This window comes from Ovis canadensis, chromosome 9 (assembly GCF_042477335.2).
Source record: "Ovis canadensis isolate MfBH-ARS-UI-01 breed Bighorn chromosome 9, ARS-UI_OviCan_v2, whole genome shotgun sequence".
NCBI classification, from domain to species: Eukaryota; Metazoa; Chordata; class Mammalia; order Artiodactyla; family Bovidae; genus Ovis; species Ovis canadensis.
Genome location: NC_091253.1, coordinates 67,659,212 through 67,671,273, shown reverse-complemented (window position 1 = coordinate 67,671,273; position 12,062 = coordinate 67,659,212). Strand labels below are relative to the sequence as shown.

At 41.9% G+C, this 12,062-nt stretch overlaps 1 protein-coding gene and 1 long non-coding RNA gene across 3 annotated transcripts in view; one reads left to right on the top strand and one right to left on the bottom strand.

Annotated features, from left to right (window-relative positions):
• Window positions 1-6,630: 6,630 nt before the first annotated feature.
• On the bottom strand, window positions 6,631-11,970 carry FABP5 (fatty acid binding protein 5). The gene is made up of 4 exons (XM_069601088.1): window positions 11,544-11,970; window positions 8,031-8,203; window positions 7,572-7,673; window positions 6,631-6,882 (listed from the first exon to the last, which is right to left on the bottom strand). Exons 1-4 carry the CDS (start codon window positions 11,620-11,622, stop codon window positions 6,829-6,831), a joined length of 408 nt encoding a protein of 135 aa, XP_069457189.1. The 5' UTR covers window positions 11,623-11,970; the 3' UTR covers window positions 6,631-6,828.
• LOC138446235 (uncharacterized) overlaps window positions 10,893-12,062 on the top strand; it is a 28,811-nt gene continuing 27,641 nt past the window's right edge. The window contains exon 1 of one of the 2 annotated variants that reach the window (XR_011259238.1): window positions 10,893-11,120. This is a non-coding gene — a long non-coding RNA (uncharacterized lncRNA). The remainder of the gene's footprint in view (window positions 11,121-12,062) is intronic. The other variant, XR_011259237.1, reaches the window with a different exon arrangement.

Here is a 12,062-nt window from a genome sequence, read left to right as displayed (position 1 = left end):
CTGAAATTGAACGGTATCCTGGGATTTTTCTCTTTTGTATTTCTTTTAGTAATGATCTGGTTGGAGAATCAATAAACCAACAAAGCAACCAAGCAAGAAACAAACTAAACCAGAAACCAGGGCCTTGGTGGCCTACCCCATAGCTTTCACACAACAGAGCAGGACCTACTACAGAGAAGAAAAGGAGAATGGAGGCCCTCGGAATTGTGCCCAAGCAAACATCAGGGTCTTGTGTAAAGCCCAGCAAATGAGAAAGAACAAAGCCACACATCATTAATAACCTTAACTTGTCAATGAGGTTAACTTTAGAATTAACACTTCCCTGACTCTAAATCTTTAACTGTATAAAGGAAAAGATGTGTTCTTTGCTAAAATATCAATGGTTAAATTACATCTTGACAGCAAAATATTTTGTAGGATAGAAGTTTCCTTTAATCACATGGTACAATTCTAGAACTTTGTGAGGTCAGTTTTGTTTGCAGCCTGGCAATTCTTAACCTATGTTATAAGGAAAGCTAAGCGCTATGGCCAATGGCTAATAATTGCTCAGACAAGTCCAACTCTTTGCGACCCCATGGACTGTAACCCATCAGTCTCCTCTGTCCATGGAATTCTCCAGGCAAGAATACTGGAATGGGCAGCCATTCCCTTCTCCACTGATCTTCCCAACCCAGGGATTGAACCCGGGTCTCCAGGATTGCAGGGAGATTCTTTACCATCTGAGCCACCAGGAAAGCCCAAGTGCTATGGGGACTATATAAAGGGTAAATATTTCCAGGGGTATTTATTTTCTTCTTTGTACTTTTCTGAAGTATTTCTAATATGCTATTTATCATTAAATATATAGATTTTTGCATTAGATTTTTGCATTTTTTATTACAGATATATAAGAAATTAAGCACCCCAATTCTAAGAGATAACCACTATTAACATTTTTCTGCATTTTCCTACATATATGCACATATTGTTGCACAAATGGGACAACATGTACATAATTTTTTTAACTTTTACTTTATATTAGACCATAGTTGATTTATAAAATTGTGTTAGTTTCAGTGTACAGCAAAGTGATTCAGTTTTACATATACATGTATCTATTCTTTTTCAAATTCTTTCCCACTTAGTTTATTACACAGTATCTAGCAGGTTACATGGTAGGTCTTTGTTGGTTTTCTATTTTAAATATAGTAGTGTGTCTAGGTCAATCCCAAACTCCCATACATAATATTTTATAGTCAGGATATTTTTTCACCTTAGAGAGCATTGTGAGGCTTCTTCCAAGCTCTTCTTGGTCTTATTCTTTTTAATGCTTATTAGTGTGTTATAGTATGGACATATCATGATTATTTAACCAATCCCCCATTTCTAGAAAATTATGTACTTTCCAATTCTCTGATAGTATAAACAGTACTTCGATGAACATCCTTGTTACTAAATTTTCAACCATTAGCAATCTCTTTTTTCTAAGACAACAGAAGATGAAGTCAGCTTGTCTACCATCAGACAAAGGTCAATTGTTCCCTTTGTTACCAAAACTACAGCTCAGCATCTCAGACACGTCTGGATTCACAAATAAATGCTTCCGGGCAAAACCAGTCCTATTAGCTGAACTTAAGTCTTTGTGTTCCCGAGTAATTTCTCAGTATTTTATAAAGAAAGCTAAATATATGTATATTTTGTCGGGTATTTCCAGCTGTTTTTAGTAAGAATTATTTACAAATATCAAGTTTTCCATTACCAAGAGTAAAAGTACGGCATTTTTCATGTGTTCTGGCATTTCCTACTTGAGACCCTCCAGGGTTTCCCTTGACCCAGACAAAGGCAAATACCAGGTCCTACAGACCCTGTGTTCTCCTCAAATCTCGGACTGCATCTTTGCTTCTGATGTCCCTCATTACTTCTCTGTCCATCGGCATCTGTCATTGTGTCTTTTTGTCTCTACAAAGGGCTTTAGGAATTGCTCACACCTGCCCAGAAACTACGCCCCCAGATGTTACTTGATCGTCTTCTGCGCATGAGTCAGATCTGGGTTCAAACAATACCTCCTTTGAGAGGTCTTCCTGGCCATCCCAGATACCATGTTTACTCCTTGATTTCTTTTTTTTCCTGTTGCCTCTATCACTCCATGCCATTTGGTTTTATCATGAGTGTTCCATCTTTTCTCACTAGAATGTCACCCCATGAAAAGGACCCTGGCCCTGCTCTATCTCATTCCCCTATCATGTATCACCAGCACTTTTTAAAAGTGCTCTGTAAAAAGTATTATTATTTCTCGTTCATACATTTTTAAAGTGTGCAGTTTGGGAGGAGGAGATGGACTTGTTCCTAAATAAATGTTCATGTATAATCTGATGACAGAGCATGACAGACTAGATGTCATAAGACTTACTTTCCAGTTACTGCGGGACCAGTGACTCGTCATTCCATCCTGCCTTCACAGTATTTCACAACATGTCTCACTCAACTTTTTAAACCAGTTCACCATCTTCATTAGTTCTTCCCACTAACCCACATCACATTTGACCCACCAAACAGTAGTGGATTCTAAGAGGGCAGCAAGAAAAGAGAGAATAGTGAGTACATGAAACCCAGGGAAAAGTTATAATTATTCTCATAAACTTGTAAGTAATTTTAAATACAACATCAATAATTATTAATTAATAAGCACTAAAAGTTGAGCTAATAGCCTCAAGTGAGCTGGAAACACTAAAATCCAGGTGCTAAAAGTATGGTTCTCAGCCTTTTTATGATCTGGCACAATTTCAAATACCAGAATTTTGAGAAAACATTTGAAAAGATTAACTCAAGAAACTGCTAAGTCAGCAATAAATGCAAAGTCATTATACTAGCATAAAGCAAAGCTACATATTGTCTACAAAGACCTCACAGGCATGATATGTCATAACTTTGCATCCTTGTGCTGTTCTTAGTCACTCAGTCGTGTCTGACTCTTTGTGACCCCCATGGACTGTAGTTTGCCAGGCTCCTCGGTCCATGGGGATTCTCCAGGCAAGAATACTGGAGTAGATTGCCATGCCCTCCTCCAGGGGATCTTCCCAACCCAGGGATTGAACCGGGGTCTCCTGCACTGCAGGTAGATTCTTTACCAGCTGAGCTACCAGGGAAGCCCTTCTGCAGCCTTAGACATTTATATTCTGCTTGAAGAGAACAGTCACTGTCCTTGCAGCACTCAGGGACATAATCCAAAAGTTAAGTCATCTCTTGGTTATACATTTTCCCTTAGTGAGAGTTTGATTTATGTTCAAGCATTTCACCTGTGATAAATTGTACCTAGTCTGCACTCCATTCCACAAACAACTCAGGTCACGTTCTGTTTGACAGACATTGCCTGTTGGCAGAATGCTCAGCTGTAGTAAAATAAATTTTAAATATTGAGTAAAGACCTGATTAAGTTGAAAGATTTGTACAAAGGTAAGAAATATAGTTTTTAAAAAAATAACGCAAATGGAAGTAAAATCATTAAGGGTCATAAATATCAAAATGTTAAATAGTCACAGAAGAGCCATTGATTTACTAATGAATTTATTCATTTAACAGATATTTATTGAGCATCTTCTATGTGCTGGGTTGTCTCCTGAGTGATAGAGAATATGATAAAAATCAAAGCCCACTTCTTCACAGAGCTTGCTTTTCAGTGAGAGTAACAGATAGCAACAACAACAAAAAAACTTTTAAAAGTCAAAACCCAAGTAAACATATACTTACTCAGGTAGTGATAAGGGCAAAGGCAGCAGAGGGGAATACAGAGTATGGGGGAGGAGTGGTAACAAATATACACAGTGTGGTCTAGGGATGACTCACTGCTAGGGTGACATTTGTGAAGAGGCTTAAAGGAAGTTAAGAAAGTTGAGAAAGCCTGGGCTGCAGATTTCAAAGGGTAGATTATAACAGGCAGTGGCAACCACAAGTGCAAAGGCCCTGAGGCAGGAATACACCTGTGACCAGAATGACCTCCTGGAAGGGAATATTTGCAAGGAGGGTTGGTAGGAGAAGAAACTAAGAGGAGCGGAGATGCTGGGAACTTGGGAGACATGGGCAAGATCAAAGAAGACCTCTGCAAATACTCTGGCTTCTCTTCTGAATGAAATGAGTAGCCAGTGGAGGGTTCTCACCAGAGGAGTGACACAGTTAAACATGCATTTTAAAATGATAGCTCTGGAAGACTAAAAATGCAAACAAGGAGATCAGGGGAGAGACAACAGGGGAGTTTGAATCAGAGTTCTAGCTGTGGAAGAGGTGAGAAGTACTTGAATTCTACATATGATATGAAAGTAAAGCTGAAATAATTTGCTAATGGATCAGGTATGATGTGGGAGAGAAAGATAGGAATTAAAGATGACTCTAAAGCATTTAGCCAAAGAATTGGATTGAAATGGAGGATACCATAAGAGTAGGTTTGGAATCAAAATAAGACATCTGATTTTGGAAAACATGAGGTTAGCATTCTGTGCTGTCCGAATCAGCAGTTACTGATCATATGTTGGTATTAACGTCTACATATTAATTAGTTAAAATTTTAAATTCAATGCCTCAGTTGCATTTGCCACATTTTAAGTGCTCGGTATGAAGAAAATTGCAACCCACTCCAGTTTTCTTGCCTGGGAAATCCCATGGACAGAGAAACCTGGTGGTCTCTAGTCCACAGGGTTGGAGTCAGACACAACTGAGCAACTAAACGACATGAAAGAAGGGCTTGATTGACACCAGATAATAAGAAAGTTGAACTATATTTGTTCTAGTTCCACCCAGTGGTTCTCAACTAGGTATGGTAGGACACCCTTAGAAGACATCTGAAAATGTATAGGATGTTTGGGGTAGACTAATGGGTGTCATGGGCATTTTGTGGCAACGATCTTAGGACACTGACTTGTCACAGTCCAGCACAATGAAGACAAGTTCTCTCATTCAAAATGTCAATAGCTTCTCCATGGGAAAAGCGTTGAGTCTGCCCTCCCTCTAGCAATACTCCACATTCCATAAAGTGAAGCAATATAGACATTAGAACATGGTGTTGGTCTTAGCCAGATAAACTCGTGTACAATCTGTTCTGACTTGAACGTGCTGTATGGCTTGGGATCATTTCCTAGATCCTGGGACTTCGTTTCCTTGTCTAAGTAATGCAGAAAACAATTATTAACATATGTCATCTAGGGTGGTTCTGAGAATTATGGAACTCTTTAGAGTACTTGGTTCAGCGTTTGGCTCAGGAAGTCATATAAATGTACACTATTACTAGAAGTGGAAAAAGGGGATGAAAGAGGAAGTCCCATATAGAGACTTAAATAAGCAAGATGTAAATTCAAATAGAAAAGGAAGTCTAGAGCAGCACTGTCCATCCAAAAATATGGATCAAAAAAAACTGCCAGCAAGTTTTTTTTCAGCACATGCAACATTTAAATGTTCCCCAGCCATATTAAAAAAAGCAAGAAACAGGTAAAATTAATTTTATTAATATACAATATTTAAGTAACCAACTATATCCAAAAACGTTATTTCCATATATAATCAATATAAAAGTCAGAGGCATTTTCATTTTTTTGGTATCAAGTTCTTTAAATTTTATGTGTATTTTACTTACCCGGTGCTCAGCAACCACATGGGGCTACAGCACAGGGCTACAGCATCAATAAATCCAACTCTTTCATTGACTACTAACGTTCAGTAATTAAAAGATTCTTATAAGTTAACATTTCAATGTATAGAGAGTGGTTTCATAAAAGTCTCAAGTATTACATTTAGGAAATTTAACTCAGGATCTTCATATAAGCTGAGACATGCCAGAGTTGTAGGATGATTGATCAGTCGTGAGTGGGCTCAACGAGTTGTAGGTTCCCATTCCAACTCTACAACTTCCTGTGTCCTTGAACAAGTTAGCTAGTCAAAAACCTGTGTTCTTACTTGCAAAAGAAATAATGGTGCTAACTTCCCCAAGGATTGCTATGAGGATCACGTACATAGTTTTAGCCCAGTGCCTACAGAAACTTTCCAAATGTGAACCATTGATATTTGCTATTTGGGTTAAGAAATAGGACAGAAGTCACTAGAATTCTAGTTATTCTTTATATATACACACACAAGTATTTCAGAGTTGAATTACTTTTTTAATTACTTTTGTTAATAAAACAAGAGAACATTGCATGCTCTCGAAGCTGAGCATTTGTCACAGTGAGTGCAATGATTTGTCCCTGTGTTCAGATATAACTCAACCTCTGGAAGACAGTCTGGCACCTGGTAGGTCCTCAGAAAGTTTATTAAACTGATTTCTGGCTACAGAATTCCTGAGCAGTAGTTATAAACACACTATTGAAAGTATGATTACTAGCCAATGATGGTGATTTAATCTTTATTCTTATATTTAAATTATAAAGTTTATGTAGCTATTTTTCAATGAGAACAGTCTCTGCCACAAATTTAAGATTCTTGAGTTGATACAAAATTCAAAACAAGATTAATGATTGGTAGCTTATTGGCCATAGAAGTAGTTCTATATATAAATTACTAAATATAATCTCAATATGGTATCTTCAAGGCTAGCCCATTTAGTCCATTTGTAAATGTTAAAACTCAACACTAAATTCCTATAAAGTTTAAAAAAGCATGCAACACTGGTGTAGCACAAACAGATTTATTTACTAACCAAAGAGATGACCCTAATTAAACCAACATTTTGAAATAGTTTAATTGTTTGTGATAAAGATTATTGAACGCAATAATGAAAAAAAAAAACCAGCAGTATGGAGATTTGCTCATTGAACTGAGCTTGTTCATCCTCGCAGCTAATTTCTGTGCAAAATGATGATGGAATTTTTACTCTACTTTTTCATAGACCCGAGTACAGGTAACATTGTTCATGACGCATACCTAGGAGACAGAATGTCATTAAAAAGAGGCAAGTTAGTCTTACATCACAGAGTAATGGTGGTAGCTGAATGCTAGGATCACAATCCTACAAACATTGAAATCTACTTCACAGATGGAGAAAATACACGTTAGGATTCCTGGGTTTGAAAAGCTAGAGCCGTTATTTTATTTATGATGTGTATATGCTTTACTGAAAACTACTGATTTGCAATATCTAAACTATTCATTTAGTTTTAGCAAATACTATTCCTCATTTTAAAGAAACAGAAAAATGTGTGCTCAAGGTTATATAGTCATTTTTTTACAAACTGAAGGTTTGTGGCAACCCTGCACTGAGTAAGTCTAGGGAGCCATTTTTTCCAACAGCATTTGCTCACTTCCTGTCTCTGTGACTCACTGTACTGCGATGTTCCATTCATTGTCATGGTCTGGAATCGAACCTACCGTATCTCTGAAGTGTGCCTGCACTGTAAACGGAGCAGCAGAACACGGACTAGACCCAGCTCCTGCTATATCATCTTCTCCAGCTCCACAAAGGGCTTTTTTTAGTTAGTAAGTATTCTTGTATTTATCTTGTTATTTGGCACTTTTTTTTTTCCTCCAACCTAGCTCTCCTGTTCATGATCAGTGATCTAGAACACTTATGTGAATTATGAATTCATATAAGACATATAATGTCAGACACTTACCACCACTAATTTCCCATCTTCCAGTTTTCTTGTTATTGTGCTTTCCTTTCCATCCCATTCCTGATGTTGAACCAATGCACCATCCGTAAAGTTGCAGACAGTCTGCCAAAATAAAGTATCCTTTTTAATCTTCCAAAGCACAATGAAAAAGAGTTTCTGTGACTTATAACCTCCTTAATCAACATTTTTTTATCTTTTCCTTTCTGAGTCTACTTCACCACATTAACCCATGGTAATTTCATTCATAATATAGTTTGTGCTTTTTAATTTAGATGTCCCTTAAAACTATTTTTACAAAACAGATTAAGTTGTGAAATCAGTATTTTTCACTAATTTGTCAAAACTCAATTCATAAAACAACTTGAGACTTTTTCATTAAGTTCTGGCCTGGAAGCAGTAAGAATGTTATTAATAGAGTTAATCATTCTGCAAGGTTCTGTGATATAAATTATAATTAACCTGAGTCTTTCTGCCATCAGCTGTGGTCTCTTCAAACTTCTCTCCCAGTTTACAGGAAAACTGCGTTGTTTTCAAAGTGCTCTCAGTTTTTATGCTGAGGGTTTTGCCATCAGAAGTGATGATACAGTCTGGTTTGGCCATCGCTCCCACTTTTCGCAGAGCCATCCCCACTCCTGTAGAAAGTTAAACCATGTTAGATACCCGGAAGACCAAATTTCTTGTTTACATAATAAAAGCAGTAATTCAATTGCAATCACCATGCTGTGCATATTTTCAACGATTCAGTCATCAATGGGGAAGGCAATGGCACCCTACTCCAGTACTCTTGCCTGGAAAATACCATGGATGGAGGAGTCTGGTAGGCTGCAGTCCATGGAGTCACTGGGAGTCGGACACGACTGAGCAACTTCACTTTCACTTTTCACTTTCATGCATTGGAGAAGGAAATGGCAACCCACTCCAGTATTCTTGCCTGGAGAATCCCAGGGACAGGGGAGCCTGGTGGGCTGCCGTCTGTGCGGTCACACAGAGTCAGACACAACTGAAGCGACTTAGCAGCAGCAGCAGCAGTCATCAATAACAACTGTGAACATACACATATCCAGCGCTTACCAAGTGCTAGTAGTTGACATACACTATTCATGGAAGCCTGGCAAGGACCTTATGAGAGGTAGATAGTCTCCATTTGACAGATAAGTAAGTGAGGCATTGATGTAACTTACTCAAGCTCATCCAGCTAAGAAGGGAGGTGCTGAGAACCAACAACGCGGGCAGCCCAGCTCTAAATCTCAGCTTTAAGACACCATGCCATGTTGGCCCTCAGAAACTTAAGATATCCTGACTTCTCTAATTTCCTCAGTTCTGCCAACCACTGTATTATATGACTCCAGCACACAGTCTAGCACAGAAGTCCCTGATAAATATTTGATTAGTAGACTACATAAAATCAGTATCAATCCTGAGATATTCAAATCGCAGTTTTAAGAGTTAACCACACAATCATGATGCTAACAAACAGGAAAAATCTTACCCTCAAAAATAGTATTTCAGAACTCTGTAACTCAGATTACTCTATTAATACATTTATTTTATAATCTATGTATTTCCCCCTAATACTAACATTTAGTAGGAAACTTCCTTCTAGGCCAAATCTCAGTTTCATGGATGAGGCGACTACAGCCTAAACAGAGTAACTGACTTGATGATGAACGCTCAGCCTGGCTTGACATGTCCCCACAGAGCCTTCTCTTTCAGCAACTAGGCACTGGTGCTTTGTTTCATTAGTTGAGTCATTATTTTCTCACTTTGGACAAATAAAGGGCTCTGCTCTTTCCACACCTTGATTGCTCTCTAATGAACTGTACCTTGACAACCTTGACTCCAGAACTCTGGAAACAAGCCATCTGATAAACATGTTTGGTTTCAATGGGCAGAGAAACCGCCTACTGTGGTCCTCACTCAGGTGAACACACACATATGTATTTCTCCTTTGTGAGTGCAGTTAGTTGCTTTTTGTCCAGAGTCACCTTGATCAAGGTATAGAGTGGAGGGGAAAAAAAAAAAAATACTGCTTTGTTTTATTCACGGGATCATAAACACACTCAAGATTCACCAGAGCCACACTTAACCAGCCATGAGCTAGAAGGTGTGTTTTTTTAAGTACTTCAGGGTACTTCTGGGTCTAGATCTTTGTAATGACTTCTTCACTCATTTAACATTTGGTAACAGAAAGTTACTATCTGCAGGAGGCTAGCTTCTAAAACAACCCTACAGCCCCAGCAGTTGTGTCAGACAGGATCTTTGCTATGCTTCACTTCCTAGAGGCCTGTGACAAAGGTTCGTCTTTGCCAATCTACCCAATGTGGCAATCAGCACTCTTTATAGTCACCGGCTTATGAAAAAGACAACAGAAAATCCAACACTATTTTGAGCGAGAGAACTTCAATCTCCCTATAGAGATGCATCCTCCCTTGGAAGGCTTTTAAGTCAAGAGCCTGTAGAACAGGCTCTAGGTTCATCTAGGTCACTAGAACTGACTTAAATTTGTTCTTTTTTCTGGCTGAGAAATAGTCCACTGTAGGTATGTACCACATCCTCTTTATCCATTCATCTGTCAATGGACATCTAGATTGCCTCCATGTCCTGGCTATCCTAAAGAGTGATAGAATGAACATTGGGGTACATGTGTCTTTTACAATTTTGGTTTTCTGAGGGCATATACCCAGTAGTGGAGTTGCTAGGTATTAAGGCATATATATGGAATCTAGGAAAATGATACTGATGAACCTATCTGTAGGGAAGGAATAGAACTGCAGATATAGAGAATGGACTTATTGACACAGTGAGGGAGGAGAGAGCGGGAGGAATGCAGAAAATAGCATCAACATACACACAGTATCAGGTATAAGATGGAGAACTGGCAAGAAGTTGTGTGTAGCACTGGGAGCCCAGTCACGTGCTCTGTGATGACCTGGAGGTATGGGATGGGGAGAAGGGAGGGAGGCTTGGAAGGGAGCGGACACATGCATAATCATGCCTGGTTCCCCTTGCTGTATGGCAGAAATCAACACAACGCTGCAAAAATTTAAAAAAAAAAAAAAAAATCAAGTGTCTTGGGCAAGGCCACTCCCACCTTGGATGCAGTTGGAAAGCAGCTGAAGGACCGGCAGTTTCTGACTGCGGTTTCCCGGTGAAGCCTCTCTGCCCTCCACCCTCCAGACGCAGAAGGCTGCAGGGCACTGCCACCTCGGGTACAGTCGACCTCACCGCGCTCCTCCCACACGCCAACCGGCCACCGCAGCGCCCAGTCGAGCGGTGCCAACAGGTCACTGTCACCAGCGCCACGCCTCTGAGCCCCGCTCCGGGGCGTGGAGAGGAGGATGCCCTGATGCTCCCCCGGGGGAGCCCGGCCAACCCAAAATGGGCCGACGCACGCGGCCAAGGCGGGCGGGGGCTCTGGGGGTGGGGGAGATGCAACCGAGAGCGGAATGTAAGCTGAAGCGGTAGCCCGCATTTCGGCTGGAAATCGAGTTCGGGTGTAGAAGAGGGAGGGGACCCTGCGCGCCACCTGGGAACAAAAGATGCGGCAAGGTGGGTCAGGGCAAGGAGGTGCGGCCACGACCGCGCGAGTGCGAGGGAGGACAATGGCAGAAGAGGTGGGGGAAGAAAATTCGGGAAAGTTAAGAGGGCCGCCTGGAGGGGGCGAAAGAAAAGAAGCTTGGGGTGGGAGAGGGGTGAGCGCGCTAAAGGGCAGGAAAGCAGGGGTCGCGTGGGCCCGGGGAAAGCAGCAGAGAGAGGGACTGATCAAGAGGCCAAGGGTCCGGGGAATCCGGAGCGGGCGGGAGGCGCTCTCCACTGCTCGCCTGCGATGAGGGTGGAAGGTGGAGGATAACGGGGTCGGGGGTAGGCGGCCACGCACGCCCAGCCTTTCAGCCTAGCACGCCGAAGGGAGCCTACGGACAGACAGCTACACACACGTGCCACGTTGCAGCGCCGCATGGCGGAGAACCTCACCTACTTCCTTCATGTATTCGTCAAAGCCTTTGCTCTCCACTAAGCGCCATCTTCCTACCAGCTGCTGAATGGTGGTCATGGTGGGTCCGAGCGGACAAGCGTGACAGGTGAGCTGCGGAGTGCAGGGCGCCGGGAATCAAGCGTGCGGTTGGCGGGCCACTCGCGCGGCTTTATAAAGGCTGAGCGCGCGCGCGGGCGGTGCCCGACGGCCAATGAGAAGCGCGCCTCGCCCGCCCGCCCGGCCCCCCGAGCCCCCACCCGGATCTGGCTCCCGGGGTCCAAAAGCGCTAAACTGCTCCACCTGCCGCGGCCGCTGGGGCTCGGCGGGCTGCTCCTGCGAGCTGGGACTAGTCCTAGTCCGACGGGCCCCACGCCGCCACGGACGCCAGACCCTGCACTCCCCGCGCCTCTGCACGCCCAGGAAGCCAGAGGGGCTGCGGGCGGACGCGGCCCGGCTCTCCCGGGCCCGTTGATCCCATGCCAAGCTGCCGCCCCTCTTCCCGTTCGTGACACCCACAA